This window comes from Oncorhynchus clarkii, chromosome 10 (genome assembly GCF_045791955.1).
Source record: "Oncorhynchus clarkii lewisi isolate Uvic-CL-2024 chromosome 10, UVic_Ocla_1.0, whole genome shotgun sequence".
NCBI classification, from domain to species: domain Eukaryota; kingdom Metazoa; phylum Chordata; class Actinopteri; order Salmoniformes; family Salmonidae; genus Oncorhynchus; species Oncorhynchus clarkii.
In genome coordinates, this window is record NC_092156.1 from 77,334,824 (window position 1) to 77,360,821 (window position 25,998).

The 25,998-nt window shown below is 45.1% G+C and overlaps 2 protein-coding genes across 5 annotated transcripts in view; one reads left to right on the forward strand and one right to left on the reverse strand.

Annotated features, from left to right (window-relative positions):
- LOC139419355 (WD repeat-containing protein 19-like) overlaps nucleotides 1-17,074 on the reverse strand; it is an 87,180-nt gene extending 70,106 nt beyond the window's left edge. Inside the window, exon 1 of the mRNA XM_071169295.1 lies at nucleotides 17,033-17,074. Within this exon, the coding sequence (XP_071025396.1) occupies nucleotides 17,033-17,074 (42 nt within the window). The remainder of the gene's footprint in view (nucleotides 1-17,032) is intronic.
- Nucleotides 17,075-20,510: 3,436 nt separating this feature from the next.
- Nucleotides 20,511-25,998, forward strand: part of LOC139419157 (glycine receptor subunit beta-like) — a 47,850-nt gene continuing 42,362 nt past the window's right edge. The window contains exons 1-3 of one of the 4 annotated variants that reach the window (XM_071169138.1): nucleotides 20,511-20,586; nucleotides 22,110-22,262; nucleotides 24,464-24,571. In XM_071169138.1, the coding sequence (XP_071025239.1) occupies nucleotides 24,465-24,571 (107 nt within the window). In that variant the 5' untranslated portion in view covers nucleotides 20,511-20,586; nucleotides 22,110-22,262; nucleotide 24,464. Of the gene's footprint in view, nucleotides 20,587-21,555; nucleotides 22,263-22,772; nucleotides 22,845-24,463; nucleotides 24,572-25,998 lie in introns of those variants that run through there. The other 3 variants (XM_071169137.1, XM_071169139.1, XM_071169140.1) reach the window with 3 other exon arrangements.

Consider the following 25,998-nt stretch of genomic DNA (forward strand, 5'->3'; position numbering starts at 1 on the left):
CACACTACAACGGATGATCTACGAGACTACAAGGACCCCGGGCACTCTGATGGCAACTCAGACCCCCTACTCCACCTACAAACCGGGCCCAAAAATGTTGACGGGCCATAGATAATCACTTAGACCCTCTACACCTTTTAAGAAGAGACGCTCAGAGGGGCCAGCCGAAAAAAGTTTCGACTGGCAACCTAGTCTCATTGTAGGAACGTCGACTTCGCCTAACATAACGTCTTTTTTTCAGGCTTCAACGAATGGCACAACAGGCTCCCACCACTACAACCCCGACCACACAGGACAACCCGGCCTCACAAACCCAAGACCAACCGGAACCGAGAACAAAGAAACCCTTCTAAAAAAGCGGCCAAACCCCCACCATACCAGAGGACCCAGAGACCCGGTCATACCCTCATAAGGTTGACATAGGGAAGGGCTCCTTTTGGGCAACGCAAACCCTCCTAACCTTCCCCCACATCATACCCTGACCAGGGTGATTGAGGGAACGGAGCAGAGGCAGAGTGTTAAGGTGGCCTCTGCATTTTCATCTCCATCCCATACCCAGACCTGGGTGGTATGGAATGATAATCAGCAGGAACAGGTTAACACTCCGTTACCACCTACCTCCATACTCTCTTCCCAGTCAACACCATCATTCATGGGATTGCTGGACAGAACCACTGGATGACATCCCCAGCAGGCAACCAAACCCACAGCCAATCCCACATGATGCGAATCCAGGACCTTCTAGACACCTAGCCCCTCGAGAAGGACACGCCTCAAACCTGCCAAACAGGTCACCTCTTCAAACAGAATACCACCACCGCTCACCACACCATAGGATGGAGAGATAGGACGTGGACACCCCAGAGGACGGTCCCCCACATAGGACCAGAGGGCACCAGTACCGGACCACCTTTACAAACACTAAAGACGCTGCAGGAAATTCCAAAAACACCATAAACTTCCTACAACCCAACAGAAGCTATCGATTTGTGGACCCTGACCCCGTGCTCTGTCCCCCTCCAGAAACTCCACGGACCGGATCAACCCACCTGCTCCATCCAGCAGCAAAACCCAGCGAAAGGCGAAGCCCTCACCAATCCAGTACCGCAGGGTTAATACCTCCTCAGGTGGTACAATACCACAGCAAAATATAAGAAACCGTTTGGAACACCAGACCCTCACCACTACCACTCTGAAAAACACGGGACAACCTGGTTTCACTAACCCAAGATCCACAAGAACCAATGTTAAAGGAACTCACCAAGCCACCGGATGGCGACCCACATCCAGAAGAGACTACGGTCTAAACAACTACTCCCTCTTCACACACCGATCCTGGCCTCCCAAATGAATAAAAAACCTCAAGGATTCCTTGGTATACAGCCACCTCTAAAGACCACAACAAAGGAACCAAAGAATCTCACCGGGACCCACGGACCAAGGATGGACCTCCCAAACCCCTCGAGGACCAACACCACTTCCCACGGGAACCAATGTCAAAAGAACTCTCCCTAGAAGCGGATCAACATCACCATACCTGATGGCCTACCCCCACCATACAACTCACCCAGCTTCCGAGTGGCTACTCGCATCCCCCCAAAAATGATGTCTCAAATCCAAAAATCTACTCTCTCTTCAAAGGGAACACAAAAACAAAAAACAAACAAAAAAAAAAACCTCAAGGATTCCTTGGTCAGCAGCCACCTCCAAAATAAAACCACAACGTAGACATCAAAGAATCCCACCGAGACTCACGGACCAAGGACGGACCTCCCTAAACCCCTCCAGGACCAACACCACTACCACGGGCTGGACCACCACTGAGGCTTCCAGTACAGCGGAGGAACATCAGGACATACACTGCACCCGCACCTTACACACCCCACATCCCATATAAAAAAAAGGGGTCATTTAGACCACAAAAATAGGCCTCCAATAGCACTATAGAGTTACCGTGACCACGGACTCTCAAAAATACTTACCTTTAGTCACTTTTACTTACACATTACTCAAAAAAAAAATAATAATAATTTTTAAAAAACTTTTAAAAAATTGATATATATTTTGTATTTTATTTTTTAGTTTCTGGAAGTAAGGGTTACCATGACCATGGACCCTTGACGAAAAGAAACAATAAAATAGAACACAAATAGACCAAATTTACAAAAAAAAACTTCACCATCCCACCATCCTTCTAAAAACACTTTTTTGAAGATACCCACCAGCACCCCCAACGGACGAGAACCTTTTTTCTCCAACTACTCTGGGGACCCCGACCTTGGCGACTCCCCCGCAGCAATTGGACCCTAAGCAATTAGGCCCTTCCATACACCAAGCAAGAAGACAGGAGGATATGGATAGACCGGACTCCTTCGGGACCTCTCGGGGTCCTGTTGACAGACCAATCGGCTCAACCCTCCCATCCCCACAAAAACAGGAGACTCGCTGGACGACTATCTACCCCAGTTTAGAATTGGATTGGCAGTATGTTCAGTAGCGCGTGTTTCATCCTAGCGGGTTGGGGCAGTTAAGTCCTCGAAAAGTGGGTCTTTGGGTCGGGCGCTGCGGCTGGAGGACTCGCGTCGGCCGTGTAATCCCTGGAGTGCCCAGATAATGTCTGGCGGAGAATTGGATCCCACAGAATAATTTCTCACTGGGGGATCCCTTACCCCGCCGCACTAAGCCTGGACAACCAAACCATTTTTTTTACCTGTACAACGAACAAATTCACTGTCTAGGGAGGATATACCTCTGGAAACGTTACGATCCTGGAAGGGAGTAACTCCACTGGTCACTATCACCCAAAACCACTGAATCACCTACGACTGAGATGGTGGGGATGGACACATGACAATTAACTTCTACTACTGCCGGACGTTTCATACGTAAGCCAGAGAAGGTTTGCCTGTTTCTAAACCCTCCATACACCCACTGAAACACAGGACGGAACTCCAAGGGCGGATGTATGACAACCGTAGAGAGGGCTCGCCTTCTGGGTTTTTGTCTGCTCAAACCACTGGTAGTTTAAAGACTAACCACTTGACAGGGACACATGGCAACCAACCGAGGACCGGACCTGCACAAGGTACGCAACTCGATGGTTTTGCCTGATCCTACGCCGAGTATACCCATACAGACCAGCTGGATTCGACTAGACATGGGTTAATTTGGAATTAGGATCCTGGAAGGGAATAACTCCTAATTACACACATGATTGAAAACATCCAGGACCAAAGACTGATGAACACGGAAGTAAATACATAGACAACATGGAGCTAAAAAAGAAGGATCCGACAGAGAGTAAACTCCTAGGTTGCACTATGCTTTCCACTTCCGTTGACATAGCGGACCTAGACATCATGACCATACCACTCGACATGGACACATGGCAACCAACCGAGGACCGGACCTGCATAAGGTACGCAACTCAAGGGTTTTGCCTGATCCTACGTCGAGTTGATAGACCTACCTAAACCTAACCTTAACCATTCTAAAAAACTATACCTTACCCTAAACCTAACCCTAACCTTAACCATTCTAAAAAACGATACCTTACCCTAACCTTAAACCTAACCTTAACCATTCTAAAAACTATACCTAACCCTACAAGACAGACAGTCCTTTAAACCCAACAAACGGGTTAATCTACAAGTGGGCAACAATGGGGCCTACTACTTTGGCCGGCCGCGTCCGGACCCCTCCGGCCCGCGCGTATATGATGTGGAGTGCACACCCCTCCCTTCCCCCCCTTCGGCTTCCACGTGTCAGAGATGGAAGTGGATCAACCGACTCAAAACTAGAAACTAACCCTAACCCTAACCCTTAACCCTAACCCTTAACCCTAACCCCCTAACCCTAACCCCTAACCTTAACCCTAACCCTCTAACCCCTAACCCTAACCCCTAACCCTAACCCTACAAACGGAACTCAAAACCCACTTCCAGGAGAACCCCATCACTCACCTTACCATATCAGGGTTACAGTCACATATAGGCTGGACCTGTGGGCAGCGAAAGAGGGTAGAACGGGAGTGGATCCAGCACCTACAGACAATAACGCCAAATGGCCTGAACGAGAGGTTTTAGAAAATGGGTTTTAACAGACAGGAAAATGGATGGAGAAGAACATGGTTTTATTCATATTTTATTTTTACTCTCTATATATTTATGGTTTGTTTGGTTTTAGTTTGGCACTTCCTCTTTTAGGTTTTTCCTTTCCTTTAACAAAACAATTTTTTATGTATTTTTTATTTTACCTTTATTTAACCAGGTAGGCAAGTTGAGAACAAGTTCTCATTTACAATTGCGACCTGGCCAAGATAAAGCAAAGCAGTTCGACAGATACAACGACACAGAGTTACACATGGAGTAAAACAAACATACAGTCAATAATACAGTATAAACAAGTCTATATACAATGTGAGCAAATGAGGTGAGAAGGGAGGTAAAGGCAAAAAAGGCCATGGTGGCAAAGTAAATACAATATAGCAAGTAAAACACTGGAATGGTAGTTTTGCAATGGGAGAATGTGCAAAATAAATTAATTAATTAAATACAGTTGGGAAAGAGGTAGTTGTTTGGGCTAAATTATAGGTGGGCTATGTACAGGTGCAGTAATCTGTGAGCTGCTCTGACAGTTGGTGCTTAAAGCTAGTGAGGGAGATAAGTGTTTCCAGTTTCAGAGATTTTTGTAGTTCGTTCCAGTCATTGGAAGCAGAGAACTGGAAGGAGAGGCGGCCAAAGAAAGAATTGGTTTTGGGGGTGACTAGAGAGATATACCTGCTGGAGCGTGTGCTACAGGTGGGAGATGCTATGGTGACCAGCGAGCTGAGATAAGGGGGGACTTTACCTAGCAGGGTCTTGTAGATGACATGGAGCCAGTGGGTTTGGCGACGAGTATGAAGCGAGGGCCAGCCAACGAGAGCGTACAGGTCGCAATGGTGGGTAGTATATGGGGCTTTGGTGACAAAACGGATTGCACTGTGATAGACTGCATCCAATTTCTTGAGTAGGGTATTGGAGGCTATTTTGTAAATGACATCGCCAAAGTCGAGGATTGGTAGGATGGTCAGTTTTACAAGGGTATGTTTGGCAGCATGAGTGAAGGATGCTTTGTTGCGAAATAGGAAGCCAATTCTAGATTTAACTTTGGATTGGAGATGTTTGATATGGGTCTGGAAGGAGAGTTTACAGTCTAACCAGACACCTAAGTATTTGTAGTTGTCCACGTATTCTAAGTCAGAGCCGTCCAGAGTAGTGATGTTGGACAGGCGGGTAGGTGCAGGTAGCAATCGGTTGAAGAGCATGCATTTAGTTTTACTTGTATTTAAGAGCAATTGGAGGCCACGGAAGGAGAGTTGTATGGCATTGAAGCTTGCCTGGAGGGTGGTTAACACAGTGTCCAAAGAAGGGCCGGAAGTATACAGAATGGTTTCGTCTGCGTAGAGGTGGATCAGAGACTCACCAGCAGCAAGAGCGACCTCATTGATGTATACAGAGAAGAGAGTCGGTCCAAGAATTGAACCCTGTGGCACCCCCATAGAGACTGCCAGAGGTCCGGACAGCAGACCCTCCGATTTGACACACTGAACTCTATCAGAGAAGTAGTTGGTGAACCAGGCGAGGCAATCATTTGAGAAACCAAGGCTGTCGAGTCTGCCGATGAGGATGTGGTGATTGACAGAGTCGAAAGCCTTGGCCAGATCAATGAATACGGCTGCACAGTAATGTTTCTTATCGATGGCGGTTAAGATATCGTTTAGGACCTTGAGCGTGGCTGAGGTGCACCCATGACCAGCTCTGAAACCAGATTGCATAGCAGAGAAGGTATGGTGAGATTCGAAATGGTCGGTAATCTGTTTGTTGACTTGGCTTTCGAAGACCTTAGAAAGGCATGGTAGGATAGATATAGGTCTGTAGCAGTTTGGGTCAAGAGTGTCCCCCCCCTTTGAAGAGGGGGATGACCGCAGCTGCTTTCCAATCTTTGGGAATCTCAGACGACACGAAAGAGAGGTTGAACAGGCTAGTAATAGGGGTGGCAACAATTTCGGCAGATAATTTTAGAAAGAAAGGGTCCAGATTGTCTAGCCCGGCTGATTTGTAGGGGTCCAGATTTTGCAGCTCTTTCAGAACATCAGCTGAATGGATTTGGGAGAAGGAGAAATGGGGAAGGCTTGGGCGAGTTGCTGTTGGGGGTGCAGTGCTGTTGACTGGGGTAGGAGTAGCCAGGTGGAAAGCATGGCCAGCCGTAGAAAAATGCTTATTGAAATTCTCAATTATGGTGGATTTATCAGTGGTGAGTGTTTCCTATTTTCAGTGCAGTGGGCAGCTGGGAGGAGGTGTTCTTATTCTCCATGGACTTTACAGTGTCCCAGAACTTTTATGAGTTAGTGTTGCAGGAAGCAAATTTCTGCTGGAAAAAGCTAGCCTTGGCTTTTCTAACTGCCTGTGTATAATGGTTTCTAGCTTCCCTGAACAGCTACATATCACGGGGGCTGTTCGATGCTAATGCAGAACGCCATAGGATGTTTTTGTGTTGGTTAAGGGCAGTCAGGTCTGGGGAGAACCAAGGGCTATATCTGTTCCTGGTTCTAAATTTCTTGAATGGGGCATGTTTATTTAAGATGGTTAGGAAGGCATTTAAAAAAAGTATCCAGGCATTCTCTACTGACGGGATGAGATCAATATCCTCCCAGGATACCCCGGCCAGGTCGATTAGAAAGGCCTGCTCGCTGAAGTGTTTCAGGGAGCGTTTTACAGTGATGAGTGGAGGTCGTTTGACCGCTGACCCATTACGGATGCAGGCAATGAGGCAGTGATCGCTGAGATCTTGGTTGAAGACAGCAGAGGTGTATTTAGAGGGGAAGTTGGTTAGGATGATATCTATGAGGGTGCCCGTGTTTAAGGCTTTGGGGAGGTACCTGGTAGGTTCATTGATAATTTGTGTGAGATTGAGGGCATCAAGTTTAGATTGTAGGATGGCTGGGGTGTTAAGCATGTTCCAGTTTAGGTCGCCTAGCAGCACGAGCTCTGAAGATAGATGCGGGGCAATCAGTTCACATATGGTGTCCAGAGCACAGCTGGGGGCAGAGGGTGGTCTATAGCAGGCGGCAATGGTGAGAGACTTGTTTTTAGAGAGGTGGATTTTTAAAAGTAGAAGTTCAAATTGTTTGGGTACAGACCTGGATAGTAGGACAGAACTCTGCAGGCTATCTTTGCAGTAGATTGCAACACCGCCCCCTTTGGCAGTTCTATCTTGTCTGAAAATGTTGTAGTTTGGAATTAAAATTTCTGCATTTTTGGTGGTCTTCCTAAGCCAGGATTCAGACACAGCTAGAACATCCGGGTTGGCAGAGTGTGCTAAAGCAGTGAATAGAACACACTTAGGGAGGAGGCTTCTAATGTTAACATGCATGAAACCAAGGCTATTACGGTTACAGAAGTCGTCAAAAGAGAGCGCCTGGGGAATAGGAGTGGAGCTAGGCACTGCAGGGCCTGGATTCACCTCTACATCGCCAGAGGAACATAGGAGGAGTAGAATAAGGGTGCGGCTAAATGCAATAAGAATTGGTCGTCTAGAACGTCTGGAACAGAGAGTAAAAGGAGGTTTCTGGGGGCGATAAAATAGCATCAAGGTATAATGTACAGACAAAGGTATGGTAGGATGTGAATACAGTGGAGGTAAACCTAGGTATTGAGTGATGAAGAGAGAGATATTGTCTCTAGAAACATCATTGAAACCAGGAGATGTCATTGCATGTGTGGGTGGTGGAACTAATAGGTTGGATAAGGTATAGTGAGCAGGACTAGAGGCTCTACAGTGAAATAAGCCAATAAACACTAACCAGAACAGCAATGGACAAGACATATTGACATTAAGGAGAGGCATGCTTAGTCGAGTGATCAAAAGGGGTCCAGTGAGTGGAGAGGTTGGTTGGGGGTCACGGCGATTTAGACAGCTAGCCAGGCCATCGGTAGCAAGCTAGCATAGGATGGAGGTCTGTTGTTAGCCACCTCTTGCGTTCCGTCAGTAGATTAGTGGGGTTCCGTGTGGTAGAGGGGATTAATCCAAATCACACAACAACAACAAAAATAAGAACAATAGATATAGTTATAGAGGCCCAAGAAGAAAACATAATAATAATAATAAAAATAAATAAATTGTCCGATTGTCTATTCAGATAGCAGCCGGTAAGACAGCTAACAGTTAGCAGGCCGCAGATGGGAGTTCAGGTAACGTCGCGACGGAGGAGCCAGCCGGATCTCCTTCGGGTAGATAACGTCTGCAGTCCAGTTGTGAAGGCCCGGTGGGGCTCCGCGTAGGCAGTAAAACGGGTCCGGATAGGTGACTGCAGCCCAGGAGTGATTGATGGAACTCAGGAGTGATTGACGGAGCTGGCTAGCTCTGGAATAACTGATGTTTGCTCCGGAATCGACGAAAGCCGATAGTCACACGGATAGCAGCTTGCTAGCTGTGAGATCCGGGTATGAATGTCCAGAGAGCTGTTGAAATCCAGGGACATGGAGAGAAAAATTGGTCCGGTATGTTCCGTTCCGAGCCGCGCTGCGCCGTACAAAACTGGCGATAGATTTTCGAGCTAAAGGATAGCTGATGACCACAAACCGTGGTTAGCTGAATACTAACGATTTGCCAGTAAAGAAGCTAACTAGCTTCTGGATTAGCTTCTGGGCTAGCTTCTGGCTAGCTCCTGGCTAGTTTCTGGCTAGCTTCTTGGAGTTTCTGGCTAGCTTCTTGGAGGATTACAGATTTGAGGTAAATAATACTTTTTTATAAATATAAATTGGTGAGGCGGGTTGCAGGAGAGTGTTTAGAAGATGAGTTGATGGAAAATAAAAATAAAATGTATGTGAAAAAAAGTTGTAAATATATATATATACAGGACACGCCAAGACGAGGACAAAAGACGTCTGAACTGCTATGCCATCTTGGTTAGTAATAAATAATAATAATAAAACCATTTAAATGCACAATATGGCGTTTATGTTCATATTTAACAACACTATGGTTGAATGAATCTCTTACCACATCGACTTCTGCACTGCCACCCAGAAAAAGAGGCAACTTGGAGCTTACCTCAGTTTAATTTATGATCCTAGGAGGACATCTATGGGCCTTTTTAAGTACTACACCTATTATATATTAGATCATCAGAAATGGGAGGGATAAACAGGAGATAGGCCTGTGCACCGTAAAACTAACTAGTTGAAACGAAACACAATTATATTCAAAACCTAACCCTAACCCTAACCCCTAACCCTAACCCCTAACCCAAACCCCTAACCCAAACCCTAACCCTAACCCTTGTGCAGGTCCGGGCCTCAGTTGGCTGCCATGTGTCCCTGTCGAGTGGTCAGTCATTGAACTACCATTGGTTTGAGCAGACAAAAACCCAGAAGGCGAGCCCTCTTTGTGGTCGCCATGCATCTGCCCTTGGAGTTCCGTCCTGTATTTCGGTAGGTGTATATGGGGTTTTAGGATCAGGCAAACAACATCTGGCTTTTGTGTCGTACGTCTGCCAGGAGTCATAGTTGATTGCCATGTTCCATCCCACATATCTTGGTCGTAGGTGATTCAGTGGTTCGGGTGATAGTGACCAGTGGAGCTACTCCCTTCCAGGATCGTAATGTTTCCAGAGGTATATCCTCCCTAGACAGTGAATTTGTTCGTAGTCCAGGTAAAAAGGTGGATCGGTTGTCCAGGCTTAGTGCGGCGGGGTAAGGGGTCCCCCAGTGAAAATTTGTCGGATCCAATTCTCCGCCAGACATAATCTGGGCACCCCAGGGATTACACGGCCGAGGCGATACTCCATGCGCAGCACCTGACCCCAAAGCCCCACTTTCTAGGTCTAAGGTACCCCAACACGCTAGGGAGACCCACACGCTACTGGACATACTGCCAATCCAATTCTAAACTGGGGTAGAAAGTCGTCCAGCGCGGTATGTGAGTCCCTTGTTTGTACGGAGCTGGGGGGGTTGAGCATTTCGGTCTGCCAACAGGACCCCGAGAGGTCCCGGAGGAGTCCAGTCCATCCATTTCATCCCGTCTTCTTGCTTGGTGTATGGAGGAGACTAATTGCTTAGGGTGTAATTGCTGCGGGTGAGTCGCCAAGGTCGGGGTCCCAAGAGTAGTTGGAGAAAAAAGGTTCTCGTCCGTTGGGGGTGCTGGTGGGTTTCTTCAAAGAGGTATTTTTGGAAGGATGGTGAGTTGGTGAGGGTTATTAGTTTGTAAATTTAGTTATTTATGTTCCATTTTATAGTTTCTTTTCGTCAAGGGTCCATGGTCATGGTAACCCCGAGTTCAAGAAACTTGAAAAATAATATACAGTGCCTTGCGAAAGTATTCGGCCCCCTTGAACTTTGCGACCTTTTGCCACATTTCAGGCTTCAAACATAAAGATATAAAACTGTATTTTCTTGTGAAGAATCAACAACAAGTGGGACACAATCATGAAGTGGAACGACATTTATTGGATATTTCAAACATTTTTAACAATGCAAAAACTGAAAAATTGGGCGTGCAAAATTATTCAGCCCCCTTAAGTTAATACTTTGTAGCGCCACCTTTTGCTGCGATTACAGCTGTAAGTCGCTTGGGGTATGTCTCTATCAGTTTTGCACATCGAGAGACTGAAATTTTTTCCCATTCCTCCTTGCAAAACAGCTCGAGCTCAGTGAGGTTGGATGGAGAGCATTTGTGAACAGCAGTTTTCAGTTCTTTCCACAGATTCTCGATTGGATTCAGGTCTGGACTTTGACTTGGCCATTCTAACACCTGGATATGTTTATTTTTGAACCATTCCATTGTAGATTTTGCTTTATGTTTTGGATCATTGTCTTGTTGGAAGACAAATCTCCGTCCCAGTCTCAGGTCTTTTGCAGACTCCATCAGGTTTTCTTCCAGAATGGTCCTGTATTTGGCTCCATCCATCTTCCCATCAATTTTAACCATCTTCCCTCTCCCTGCTGAAGAAAAGCAGGCCCAAACCATGATGCTGCCACCACCATGTTTGACAGTGGGGATGGTGTGTTCAGCTGTGTTGCTTTTACGCCAAACATAACGTTTTGTATTGTTGCCAAAAAGTTAAATTTTGGTTTAATCTGACCAGAGCACCTTCTTCCACATGTTTGGTGTGTCTCCCAGGTGGCTTGTGGCAAACTTTAAACAACACTTTTTATGGATATCTTTAAGAAATGGCTTTCTTCTTGCCACTCTTCCATAATGGCCAGATTTGTGCAATATACGACTGATTGTTGTCCTATGGACAGAGTCTCCCACCTCAGCTGTAGATCTCTGCAGTTCATCCAGAGTGATCATGGGCCTCTTGGCTGCATCTCTGATCAGTCTTCTCCTTGTATGAGCTGAAAGTTTAGAGGGACGGCCAGGTCTTGGTAGATTTGCAGTGGTCTGATACTCCTTCCATTTCAATATTATCGCTTGCACAGTGCTCCTTGGGATGTTTAAAGCTTGGGAAATCTTTTTGTATCCAAATCCGGCTTTAAACTTCTTCACAACAGTATCTCGGACCTGCCTGGTGTGTTCCTTGTTCTTTATGATGCTCTCTGCGCTTTTAACGGACCTCTGAGACTATCACAGTGCAGGTGCATTTATACGGAGACTTGATTACACACAGGTGGATTGTATTTATCATCATTAGTCATTTAGGTCAACATTGGATCATTCAGAGATCCTCACTGAACTTCTGGAGAGAGTTTGCTGCACTGAAAGTAAAGGGGCTGAATAATTTTGCACGCCCAATTTTTCAGTTTTTGATTTGTTAAAAAAGTTTGAAATATCCAATAAATGTCGTTCCACTTCATGATTGTGTCCCACTTGTTGTTGATTCTTCACAAAAAAATACAGTTTTATATCTCTATGTTTGAAGCCTGAAATGTGGCAAAAGGTCGCAAAGTTCAAGGGGGCCGAATACTTTCGCAAGGCACTGTATGTATATATATATTATTTTATTTTTTTATTTGAATTGTTTCCTATTGGTCAATGGTCCATGGTAACCCAAAGAGAAGAAAATAAATATTTTGTTAAATATAAATTTGTTCCCTAGTGATTATTGGTACAGGATCCAAGGGATCATTTAGGATAAATATAAAGTGAATTTTTAAGAGTCCGTGGTCACGGTAACTCTGAAATGCCATTAAAGATCTATGTTTCCGGTCCTAATGGCCACCTTTCTATTTTTAGGGGAGCCTACTGGTAAAAAAGGCCCTGTTGGCTCAGTATTGGTGTCTGTCCGTCAGTAGGGTTGGGACCAAGGATGGGTGGGGATACACATGCATACACACATGAACATAAAGGGGGATGTGCCTATACATATATATATTTTACATATACAAAAGCATACACATACATCCCCACAAGTGGTGTGAGGGATAACATACAACGTCACACTCCACTACATCCTAGTGTGTGCATATATATGAGAGCTGTGTAAAAATCCAATTAGGGAAAGAAAAGTGTACAAATAAAATAGTAGCCAAAAGGAGACTCCTCCGACGTCTGTGTGGAACCTGCCTTCCTTACAGCAACACTACAGATCTAGAGGAGTCCCAGCCACGACGCGTTTCTGCCTTACTCGGCTTCATCAGGTAGCAGGGAGGAGAATATTTAAATAAAATTGAAATAAAAGGTGCAAAAAGTAGTAAAAATGTATGTACTTTGTATGTATAATTTTAAACCGTCCCCTCGCCCATACCCGGGTGCGAACCAGGGACCTTCTGCACACATCAACAACTGACAACCACGAAGCGTCGTTACCCATCGCTCCACAAAATCCGCGGCCCTTGCAGAGCAAGGGGAACTACTACTTCAAGGTCTCAGAGCAAGTGACGTCACTGATTGAAACGCTATTTAGCGCCCACGCTAACTAAGCTAGCCGTTTCACATCTGTTACACTCACCCCCCTTTTGACCTTCCTCCTTTTTCCGCAGCAACCAGTAATCCGGGTCAACAGCATCAATTAAGTATAAATTTAGACCGTCCCCTCGCCCATACCCGGGCGCGAACCAGGGACCTTTCTGCACATATCAACAACTGACACCTACGAAGCGTCGTTACCCATCGCTCCACAAAAGCTACTTCAAGGTCTCAGAGCAAGTGACGTCACTGATTGAAACGCTATTTAGCGCCCACGCTAACTAAGCTAGCCGTTTCACATCTGTTACATATATATATCTACATGTACAGTAGACTGTATAATTTACTTGCCTTGAATGTAGTCCTGGTTGGGTGTGTGGAGTAAATGCTGCCTGTCCGGTGGCCTCCCTGTAAAGTTGTGAGGAGTGCTACCTCTCTGGTGTGTGCATGTGTGGGCCAGGTGGCTTAGGTTATTTTGATTGGTCTGCACTGTTACTAGGTAGGATAGCCGGTAACAGGTTGTGGTGTGGAGGTTTCAGATAAAGGTGAGAGTGGAACGGGGATGCAGTAAAGTGGATGGGCAGTTGGAGTAGAGGTCAAGCACACCTAACAACAATACAATGGAGACCCAATATGATAAATGTTCAACCTTGTAGTGACACAAGGTTTTCAAAATGTTATTTGGTATGAATGAAGAATGGAGTGTGACAAAACAGGGGACACAAAACATTGTAAGGGACAGACAAGGTTAACAACATGAGGTCAGGTACAGATACATGTACACACACACACACACCTACACAGAGGGGTTAGAACTGGGGTTGCAGTTCGGGTTAGGAATGGTAGGGGTTAGAATAGTTGAGGTTAGGGTTAGGGTGGGTAAGGTTAGGGTCAAAGTTAGAATGGTTAAGGTTGGCATTAGGGTTAGGGTTAAGGACAAAGTAAGGGTGATTGAGGTTAGGTTTAGAGTAAGAATGGTTGCGGTCAGGGTTAGAATGGTTAACGTTAGGTTACCTGTAGGTGAGGAGTTGGTTAAATCTTGTAAGGTCCAATTAACAAATAGGGATCACAGTACATTATAAGAGACAGACAAGGTTAACAACATAAGGTCAGACACAGATACATATACTAATACACACACACACACAGGGGGGTTCGGGCTAGGATTGCAGTTAAGGTTAGGGGCTAGGGTTAGGGTTAGGATTAGTGTTAGTGTTAGGAATGGTTAGGGTTAGGATGGTTAAGGTTAGGGTTGGGGTGGTTAAGGTTTAGGGTAAGAATGGTTAAGGCTAGGGTAGAGTTCAGTTAGAATGGTTAAGGTTAGGGTTAGGTTTAGAGTTAGGATGGTTAAGGTTTGTGTTGGGGTTAGAATGGTTAAGGTTAGGGTAAGAATGGTTAAGGTTAGGGTTAAAGTCAAAGTTAGAATGGTTAAGGTTAGGTTTAGGGTATGAATGTTTCAGGTTAGGGTTGGAATGGTTCCGGTTAGGTGAGGGGTTGGGTGAGGGGTTGGGTAGGTCTTGTGGGGTCCAATTTTAAACGGATGTAAAAAGCATTATATATATATATATATATATATATATATATATATATATATATATATATATATGTATATAGGTAATAGGTAATATATATATATATATATATATATGTATATATATAATGCTTTTTACATCCGTTTAAAATATCGAGTGGTGTGGTCATGATGTCTAGGTCCGCTTGTCAACGGATGTGGAAAGCATAGTGCAACCTAGGAGTTTACTCCCCATCGGATCCTTTTCTCTTAGCTCCATGTTGTCTATGTATTTACTTCCGTGTTCGTCAGTCTTTAGGTCCTGGATGTTTTCAATCATGTTGTGTAATTCAGGGGTTATTCCCTTCCAGGATCCTAACTCTGAATCAGCCCATGTCTAGTCGAATCCAGCTGGTTTGTATGGGTATACTCTGCGTAGGATCAGGCAAAACCATCGAGTTGCGTACCTTGTGCAGGTCCGGGCCTCAGTTGGTTGCCATGTGTCCCTGTCGAGTGGTCAGTCATTGAACTACCATTGGTTTGAGCAGACAAAAACCCAGAAGGCGAGCCCTCTTTGTGGCCGCCATGCATCCGCCCTTGGAGTTCCATCCTGTATTTCGGTAGGTGTATAGGGGGTTTTAGGATCAGGCAAACAACATCTGGCTTTTGCATCGTACGTCTGCCAGGAGTCATAGTTGATTGCCATGTTCCATCCCACATATCTTGGTCGTAGGTGATTCAGTGGTTCAGGTGATAGTGACCAGTGGAGCTACTCCCTTCCAGGATCGTAATGTTTCCAGAGGTATATCCTCCCTAGACAGTGAATTTGTTCGTAGTCCAGGTAAAAAAGTGGATCGGTTGTCCAGGCTTAGTGCGGCGGGGTAAGGGGTCCCCCAGTGAAAATTTGTGGGATCCAATTCTCCGCCAGACATAATCTGGGCACCCCAGGGATTACACGGCCGAGGCGATACTCCAGGCGCAGCACCTGACCCCAAAGCCCCACTTTCTAGGTCTAAGGTACCCCAACACGCTAGGGAGACCCACACGCTACTGGACATACTGCCAATCTAATTCTAAACTGGGGTAGAAAGTCATCCAGCGCGGTATGTGAGTCCCCTGTTTGTATGGAGCTGGGGGGGTTGAGCATTTTGGTCTGCCAACAGGACCCCGAGAGGTCCCGGAGGAGTCCAGTCCATCCATTTCATCCCGTCTTCTTGCTTGGTGTATGGAGGAGCCTAATTGCTTAGGGTGTAATTGCTGCGGGTGAGTCGCCAAGGTCGGGGTCCCCAGAGTAGTTGGAGAAAAAAGGTTCTCGTCCGTTGGGGGTGCTGGTGGGTTTCTTCAAATAGGTATTTTTGGAAGGATGGTGAGTTGGTGAGGGTTATTAGTTTGTAAATTTAGTTATTTATGTTCTATTTTATAGTTTATTTTCGTCAAGGGTCCATGTTCATGGTAACCCAAAGAGAAGAAAATTAATATTTAGTTAAATATAAATTTGTTCCCTAGTGATTATTGGTACAGGATCTAAGGGATCATTTAGGATAAATATAAAGTGCATTTTTAAAGTGGCTAGTGATACATTTATTGCATCAATTTTTCCATTATTAAAGTGACTAGAGTTGAGTCAGTATGTTAGCAGCAGCCACTCAATGTTAGTGATGGCTGTTTAAAAGTCTGATGGCCTTGAGATAGAAGCTGTTTTTCAGTCTCTCGGCCCCCGCTTTGATGCACCTGTAATGACCTCGCCTTCTGGATGATAGCGGGGTGAACAGGCAGTGGCTCGGGTGGTTGTTGTCCTTGATGATGTTTTTGGCCTTCCGGTGACATCGGGTGGTGTAGGTGTCCTGGAGGGCAGGTAGTTTGGCCCCTGTTGATGCGTTGTGCAGACCTCACTACCCTCTGGAGAGCCTTATGGTTGTGGGCGGAGCAGTTGCCGTACCAGGCAGTGATACAGCCCAAAAGGATGCTCTCGATTGTGCATCTGTAAAAGTTTGTGAGTGTCTTTGGTGACAAGCCAAATTTCTTCTCACTCCTGAGGTTGAAGAGGCGCTGCTGCGCCTTCTTTACCACACTGTCTGTGTGGGTGGACCATTTCAGTTTGTCCGTGATGTGTATGCCAAGGAACTTAAAACTTTCCACCCTCTCCACTACTGTGCCGTCGATGTGGATAGGCGGCTGCTCCCTCTGCTGTTTCCTGAAGTCCACGATCATCTCCTTTGTTTTGTTAACATTGAGTGTGAGGTTATTTTCCTGACACCACACTCCGAGGGCCCTCACCTCCTCCATGTAGGTCGTCTCGTCGTTGTTGGTAATCAAGCCTACCACTGTAGTGTTGTCTGCAAACTTGATGATTGAGTTGGAGGCGCTCCCTTGTGGGGCCCCAGTGTTGAGGATTTATTTTTTAATTTTTAATTTTACCTTTATTTAACTAGGCAAGTCAGTTAAGAACAAATTCTTATTTTCAATGACGGCCTAGGAACAGTGGGTTAACTGCCTGTTCAGGGGCAGAACGACAGATTTGTACCTTGTCAGCTCAGGGATTTGAACTTGCAACCTTCCAGTTACTAGTCCAACGCTCTAACCACTAGGCTACCCTGCCGCCAGGATCAGCGGGGTGGAGATGTTGTTACCTACCCTCACCACCTGGGGGCGGCCCGTCAGGAAGTCCAGGACCATGTTGCACAGGGCGGGGTTGAGACCCAAGTCCTCCAGCTTAATAACGATTTTGGAGGGACAGCATTCTTACAGGTATTCCTCTTGTCCAAATGGGATAGGGCAGTGTGCAGTGCGATTGCGATTGCGTCGTCTGTGGACCTATTGGGGCGGTAAGCAAATTGGAGTGGGTCTAGGGTGTCAGGTAGGGTGGAGGGGATATGGTCCTTGACTAGTCTCTCAAAGCACTTCATGATGACGGAAGTGAGTGCTACGGGTTAGCAGTAGTCATTTAGCTTAGTTACCTTAGCTTTCTTGGGAACAGGAACAATGGTGACCCTCTTGAAGCATGTGGGAACAGCAGACTGGGATAAGGATTGATTGAATATGTCTGTAAACACACCAGCCAGCTGGTCTGCGCATGCTCTGAGGACACAGCTGGGGATGCCGTCTGGGCCGGCAGCCTTGCGAGGGTTAACAGGATTAAATGTTTTACTTACGTTGGCTGCGGTGAAAGAAAGCCCGCAGCTTTTGTTAGCGGGCCGTGTCAGTGGCACTGTATTGTCCTCAAAGTGAGCAAAGAAGTTGTATAGTTTGTCTGGGAGCAAGACATCGTGGTCCGCGATGGGGCTGGATTTTCTTTTGTAGTCTGTGATTGACTGTAGACCCTGCCACATACCTCTCGTGTCTGAGCTGTTGAATTGCGACTCTTCTTTGTCTCTATACTGACGCTTAGCTTGTTTGATTGCCTTGCGGAGGGAATAGCTACACTGTTTGTATTCGCTCTTGTTTCCGTTCGCGTTGCCATGATTAAACGCAGTGGTTCTGCTTTCAATTTTGCATGAATGCTGCCATCAATCCATGGATTCTGGTTGGGGAATGTTTTAATAGACGCTGTGGGTACAACATCACTGATGCACTTGCTAATAAACTCGCTCACAGAATCAGCGTATTCATCAATGTTGTTGTTCTACGCTTTGCGGACCATACCTAAATATGATTATCAATCAGAGACAACGATAAACAGCTGCCTCTGATTGGGAACCATACCAGGCCAACATATATATCTAATTCCCCTAGATAACCCACCCGTAATCACACCCCGACCTAACCAACATAGATATCTAATTCCCCTAGATAACCCACCCTTAATCACACCCCGACCTAACCAACATAGAGAATAAACAGCTCTCTATGCTCAGGGCGTGACACCTGGGTATCTGAAGTTGTCCACATATTCTAGGAACTGTCCAGAGTAGTGATGCTAGTCGGGCGGGCGGGTTCGGGCAGCGAACGGTTGAAAAGCATGCATTTGGTTTTACTAGCATTTAAGAGCAGTTGAAGGCTACGGAAGGAGTGTTGTATGGCATTGAAGCTCGTTTGTATACAGAATGGTGTCGTCTGCGTAGAGGTGGATCAGAAAATCACCTGCAGCAAGAGCAACATCGTTGATATATACAGAGAAAAGAGTCGGCTCGAAAATTGAACCCTGTGGCACCCCCATAGAGACTGCCAGAGGTCCGGACAACAGGCCCTCCGATTTGACACACTGTCTGCGAAGTAGTTGGTGAACCAGGCGAGGCAGTCATTAGAGAAACCAAGGCTATTGAGTCTGCCGATAAGAATACGGTGATTGACAGAGTCGAAAGCCTTGGCCAGGTCGATGAAGACGGCTGCACAGTACTGTCTTTTATCGATGGCGGTTATGATATCGTTTAGTACCTTGAGCGTGGCTGAGATGCACCCATGACCAGCTCGGAAACCGGATTGCACAGCGGAGAAGGTACGGTGGGATTCGAAGAAGACTTTAGAAAGGCAGGGCAGGATGGATATAGATCTATAACAGTTTGGGTCTAGAGTATCACCCCCTTTGAGGAGGGAGATGACCGCAGCAGCTTTCCAGTCTTTAGGGATCTCGGGCGATACGAAAGAGAGGTTGAACAGACTGGTAACAGGGGTTGCAACAATGGCGGCAGATAATTTTAGAAAGAGAGAGTCCAGATTGTCTAGCCCAACTGATTTGTACGGGTCCAGGTTTTGCAGGTCTTTCAGAACATCTGCAATCTGGATTTGGGAGGAGAAGCTGGGGATGCTCGGGCAAGTAGCTGCGGGGGGTGTGGAGCTGTTTGCCGGGGTTGGGTTAGCCAGGAGGAAAGCATGGCCAGCCGTAGAGAAATGCTAATTAAAATGTTTGATTATCATGGTTTTTCGGTGGTGACTGTGTTACCTAGCCTCAGTGCAGTGGGCAGCTGGGAGGAGGTGCTCTTGTTCTCCATGGACTTTGCAGTGTCCCAAAACCTTTTGGAGTTAGAGCTACTGAATGCAGATTTCTGTTTGAAAAAGCTAGCCTTTGCTTTCCTGACTGATTGCTTGTATTGGTTCCTGACTTCCCTGAACAGTTGCATATTGCGGGGACTATTCGATGCTATTGCAGTCCGCCACAGGATGTTTTTTTGTGCTGGTCAAGGGCAGTCAGGTCTGGAGTGAATCAAGGGCTATATCTGTTCTTAGTTCTACATTTTTTTTCTACTGTAGAATATAAAGACTGTGTTCTATTGTAGAATATAAAGACTTTTCTACTGCAGAATATTAAGACTTTTCTAATGTAGAATATAATTACTTTTCTTGTGTAGAATATAAAGACTGTGTTCTACTGTAGAATATAAAGCCTGTGTTCTACTGTAGCATATAAAGACGGTTCTACTGTAGAATATAAAGACTATGTTCTACTGTAGAATATAAAGACTGTGTTCTACTGTAGAATATACAGACTGTTCTACTGTAGAATATAAAGACTATGTTCTACTGTAGAAAATAATGACTGTTCTACTGTAGAATATAAAGACTGTGTTCTGCTGTAGAATTTAAAGACTGTGTTCTACTGTAGAAAATAATGACTGTTCTACTGTAGAATATAAAGACTGTGTTCTGCTGTAGAATTTAAAGACTGTTCTACTGTAGAATATAAAGACTGTGTTCCAATGTAGAATTTAAGACTGTGTTCTACTGTAGAATGACTGTTCTACTGTAGAATATAAAGACTGTGTTCTTTGGGGTGGGGTTATATCCCTCCTGTTTGGCCCTGTCCGGGGGTGTCCTCGGATGGGGCCACAGTGTCTCCTGACCCCTCCTGTCTCAGCCTTCAGTATTTATGCTGCAGTAGTTTATGTGTCGGGGGGCTAGGGTCAGTTTGTTATATCTGGAGTACTTCTCCTGTCCTATTCGGTGTCCTGTGTGAATTTAAGTGTGCTCTCTCTAATTCTCTCTTTCTCTCTTTCTTTCTCTCTCTCTCTCGGAGGACCTGAGCCCTAGGACCATGCCTCAGGACTACCTGACATGATGACTCCTTGCTGTCCCTAGTCCATCTGGCCGTGCTGCTGCTCCAGTTTCAACTGTTCTGCCTTAATATTATTGGACCATGCTGGTCATTTATGAACATTTGAACATCTTGGCCATGTTCTGTTATAATCTCCACCCGGCACAGCCAGAAGAGGACTGGCCACCCCACATAGCCTGGTTCCTCTCTAGGTTTCTTCGTAGGTTTTGGCCTTTCTAGGGAGTTTTTCCTAGCCACCGTGCTTCTACACCTGCATTGCTTGCTGTTTGGGGTTTTAGGTTGGGTTTCTGTACAGCACTTTGAGATATCAGCTGATGTACGAAGGGCTATATAAATCAATTTGATTTGATTTGATTTGTTCTGCTGTAGAATTTAAGACTGTGTTCTGCTGTAGAATTTAAGACTGTTCTGCTGTAGAATATAAGACTGTGTTCTACTCTAGAATATAAAGACTGTGTTCTACTCTAGAATATAAAGACTGTGTTCTACTCTAGAATATAAAGACTGTGTTCTACTCTAGAATATAAAGACTGTGTTCTACTCTAGAATATAATGACTGTGTTCTACTCTAGAATATAAAGACTGTGTTCTACTCTAGAATATAAAGACTGTGTTCTACTCTAGAATATAAAGACTGTGTTCTACTCTAGAATATAAAGACTGTGTTCTACTCTAGAATATAAAGACTGTGTTCTACTCTAGAATATAATGACTGTGTTCTACTCTAGAATATAAAGACTGTGTTCTACTGTAGAATATAAAGACTGTGTTCTACTCTAGAATATAATGACTGTGTTCTACTGTAGAATATAAAGACTGTGTTCTACTCTAGAATATAATGACTGTGTTCTACTCTAGAATATAAAGACTGTGTTCTACTCTAGAATATAAAGACTGTGTTCTACTCTAGAATATAAAGACTGTGTTCTACTCTAGAATATAAAGACTGTGTTCTACTGTAGAATATAATGACTGTGTTCTACTGTAGAATATAAAGACTGTGTTCTACTCTAGAATATAAAGACTGTGTTCTACTGTAGAATATAAACACTGTGATCTACTGTAGAATATAAAGACTGTGTTCTACTGTAGAATATAAACACTGTGATCTGCAGTAGACCACAAAGAGGGGACCATAAAGAGCATTACAATGACACTGTGCTCGTGCATGGACTCGTGCTGCTAACATGGGGCTTGAGCTACTGCGCATGTTAGAGCTCAGATGCACAAACACGCAACTCTTGACATATACAGTCTCTCTCCCTGCCTCTCTCACACACACACTCCCTCTCCCTGCCTCTCTCTCCCTGCCTCTCTCACACACACACTCTCTCCCTCTCTCCCTGCTTCTCTCTCACTATCTCTCCCTGCCTCTCTCTCACTCACTCTCCCTGACTCTCTCTCACTCTCTCTCCCTTCCTCTCTCTCTCACACTCTCTCTCCCTGCCTCTCTCACACACCCTCTCTCTTACACACACTCTCTCTCCCTCGTTTTCACAAACTCCCTCACTTTCTCTTACTCACGTACGCTCCCTCCCTCCCTCCTACCCACCCTCTCTCCTCCCTACCTCCCTCTCCCCCTCCCTCTCTCCCTCCCTCCCTCCCCCTCCTACCCACCCTCTATCCTCCCTACCTCCCTCTCTCCCTCCCTCTCTCCCTCCCTCCCCCTCCTACTCACCCTCTCTCCTCCCTACCTCCCTCCCTCCGTCTCTCTTCTGACAGATATATCGTCATTGTGCGGGCAGGCGGAAGGAGCTGGGTTGAACTTGAGAACGGCTCACGAGAGGAGACGGAGGACAGGACATGATGCTGCTGCAGTAACCGACATCGTTGTTAAAACATCGCAGCAACCAGCGTAGCAACCAGAGTGTCAAGGTAAGATCAACAGCTCTCTCTTCATTCTGCAGTAATTCTCATTATGACATTCCATCTCTCCCTCTTTCCCTCTCTCTTTCAATCTCTCCTCTGTACCTCTATGTTTCCCTCTCTCCCTCCATCTCTCCCTCTTTCTCTTTCTCCATCTCTCCTCTCTCTGCCTCTCCATCTCTGCCTCTTTCTCTCTCTCTGCCTCTCCATCTCTGCCTCTTTCTCTCTATCTGTCATTCTCTCTCTCTTGGTGTCTGTCTGTCTGTCTGTCTGTCTGTCTGTCTGTTGTATTGTGATGAGTCAGGACAATATGACTGAGAAAGGTTGGTAGACATAATCAGTATGTTTGTAATACCAGAATACTGTGTGTGTTAGACTGGTGTGTGTGTGTTTGTGCGTGTGTGAGTATTAATGTTAGACTATTCTGTTGATATATAATGTGTATAATGTTAGACTATTCTGTTTATATATGTGTACCCGCAAAACACCAGTCTCAACGTCAACAGTAAAGAGGCGACTCCAGGATACTGGACTTCTAGGCAGAGTTGCGAAGAAAAATCAATGTCTCAGACTGGCCAATAAAAAGAAAAGGTTAAGATGGACAAAAAATCTCTCCTCTCTCTCTGCCTCTCCATCTCTGTCTCTTTCTCCCTGAGTCGCCTCTTCACTGTTGACATCGAGACTGGTGTTTTGTGGGTAGTATTTAATGAAGCTGCCAGACATTTCTAAGTGACCCCAAACTTTAGAACAGTAGTGTATACTAATACAATTGGTCAGAGAAAGACATTTTTGTTTAACAAATATTACATTTTCTGAAAAAAAAGAGTGGCCAAAATTGGCACCCTTGTTTTCAATACCTCACCTTACGAGGATAACGACACATAGTATTTTTCTAAAATGTTGTATGAGAATGGATAACACATTGAGAGGTATCTTAGACCATTCCTCCATACACTCTTAAAAACATGGTGCTAACTACCACCTAAAAGGGTTCTTCGGCAGCCCCCATAGGAGAAGCCTTTGAAGAACCCTTTTTGAGTTCCATGTAGAACCCTTTTTGGTTCCACGTAGAACCCTTTTGAGTTCCATGTAGAACCCTTTACCCAAAATGTGTGGTTTTATTTGAAGAGGGCAGTCCATAAGCACAGACAAAGGATCTGTAAAGATTATGTATGGAGGAACGGTATAAGATCCCTCCCAATGTGTTCGCCAAATCATAAAACATTGTAGAAAAAGGCTCAGTGTCGTTTTCATCTTAAGGTGGGGTATTGAAAGGTATTGAAAACAGGGGTGCCAATAATTTTGACCGCTAACTTCTTGAGAGAAAAAAATTAGGATTACTTGTTAAACAAAATCTCTGTCTGAACAATTGTATTTGTATAAAATAATTGTAAAAAAAATGTTGCATACAATGTAGCTCAGTATTTGTTTTATTTATTTTATACAGTATTTTTGCTCATATTTATCAAGGGTTTAATAATGTTGAACCCCACTGTATATCTAAATGTTTATCAAGGGTTTAATAATGTTGAACCCCACTGTATATCTAAATGTTTATCAAGGGTGTTTACAGGATTCTTCCGGTGAAGGAGAGGCGGACCAAAATGCAGCGTGGTTATTTGTATACATCTTTAATAAAGATGAAAACACGAACAGTATACAATAAACGTGAAAAAACCTAAACAGCCTATCTGGTGCAACAAACACAGAGCAATCACCCACGAAACACTCAAAGACTATGGCTGCCTAAATATGGTTCCCAATCAGAGACAACGATAAACACCTGCCTCTGATTGAGAACCACTCCAGGCAGCCATAGACTATTCTAGACAACCCCACTAACCACTATCCCATAACCTAGAACAAATCCCTAGACAAAACACACCACATAAAATAACCCATGTCACACCCTGGCCTGATCAAAATAATAAAGAAAACACAAAATACTAAGACCAGGGCGTGACAAAGGGTTTAATAATGTTGGACCCCACTGTATATCTAAATGTTTATCAAGGGTTTAATAATGTTGAACCCCACTGTATATCTAAATGTTTATCAAGGGTTTAATAATGTTGAACCCCACTGTATATCTAAATGTCTATCAAGGGTTTAATAATGTTGCACCCCACTGTATATCTAAATGTCTATCAAGGGTTTAATAATGTTGCACCCCACCCCACTGTATATCTAAATGTTTATCTCTCCAACAGAATGGAGCTGATGATAGTTATCCTCCTGCTAACTCTAGCCCAGTCTGCAGAGAGTGGGGGAAAACCAGCTAAGAAAGTCAAGAAGGGGAAGCAAGTCATATGTCCTTCGTAAGTCCTTCCCAGTGGTAGTAGTGGTATCAAATCAAAGTTTATTTGTCACGTGCACCGAATACAACAGGTGTAGTAGACCTTACAGTGAAATGCTTACTTACAGGCTCTAACCCAATAGTGTGAAAAAAAGGTGTGTGTGTGTGTGTGTGTGTGTGTGTGTGTGTGTGTGTGTGTGTGTGTGTGTGTGTGTGTGTGTGTGTGTGTGTGTGTGTGTGTGTGTGTGTGTGTGTGTGTGTGTGTGTGTAAGTAAAGAAATAAAACAACAGTAAAAAGACATTTGAAAACAGTAGCACAGACACCGGTTAGTCAGACGTTTTGAGTTAGTATGTACATGTAGGTATGGTTAAAGTGACTATGCATATATGATAAACAGCAGCGTAAAAAGAGGGGTTGGTGGGGGTGGTGGGACACAATGCAGATTGTCCAGGTATCCATTTGGTTACCTGTTCATCAGTCTTATGACTTGGGGGTAAAAACTGTTGAGAAGCCTTTTTGTCCTAGACTTGGCACTCCGGTACCGCTTGCCATGCGGTAGTAGAGAGAACAGTCTATGACTGGGCTGGCTGGGGTCTTTGACAATTTTTAGGGCCTTCCACTGACACCGCCTGGTGTAGAGGTCCTGGATGGCAGGCAACTTTGCCCCAGTGATGTACTGGGCCGTACGCAATACCTCTGAAGTGCCTTGCGGTCAAAGGCCGAGCAATTGCCGTACCAGGCAGTGATGAAACCGGTCAGGATGCTCTCGATGTTGCAGCTGTAGAACCTTTTGAGGATCTCAGGACCCATGGCAAATCTTTTTAGTCTCCTGAGGGGGTAAAGGCTTTGTCGTGCCCTCTTCACGACTGTCTTGGTGTGTTTGGAAAATTCTAGTTTGTTGTTGATGTGGACACCAAGGAACTTGAAGCTCTCAACCTGCTCCACTACAGCCCTGTCGATGAGAATGGGGGCGTGCTCGGTCCTTCTTTTCCTGTAGTCCACAATCATCTCCTTAGTCTTGGTTACGTTGAGGGATAGGTTGTTATTCTTGCACCACCCGGCCAGGTCTCTGACCTCCTCCCTATAGACTGTCTCGTCGTTGTCGGTGATCAGGCCGACCACTGTTGTGTCGTCTGCAAACTTAATGATGGTGTTGGAGTCGTGCCTGGCCATGCAGTTGTGGGTGAACAGTAAACAGGGAGTACAGGAGGGGACTGAGCATGCACCCCTGTGGAGCTCCAGTGTTGAGGATCAGTGTGGCAGATGTTTTGCTACCTACCCTCACCACCTGGGGGCGGCCCATCAGGAAATCCAGGATCCAGTTGCAGAGGGAGTTGTTTAGTCCCAGGTTCCTTAGCTTAGTGATGAGCTTTGAGGGTACTATGGTGTTGAACGCTGAGCTGTAGTCAATGAATAGCATTCTCACATAGGTGTTCCTTTTGTCCAGC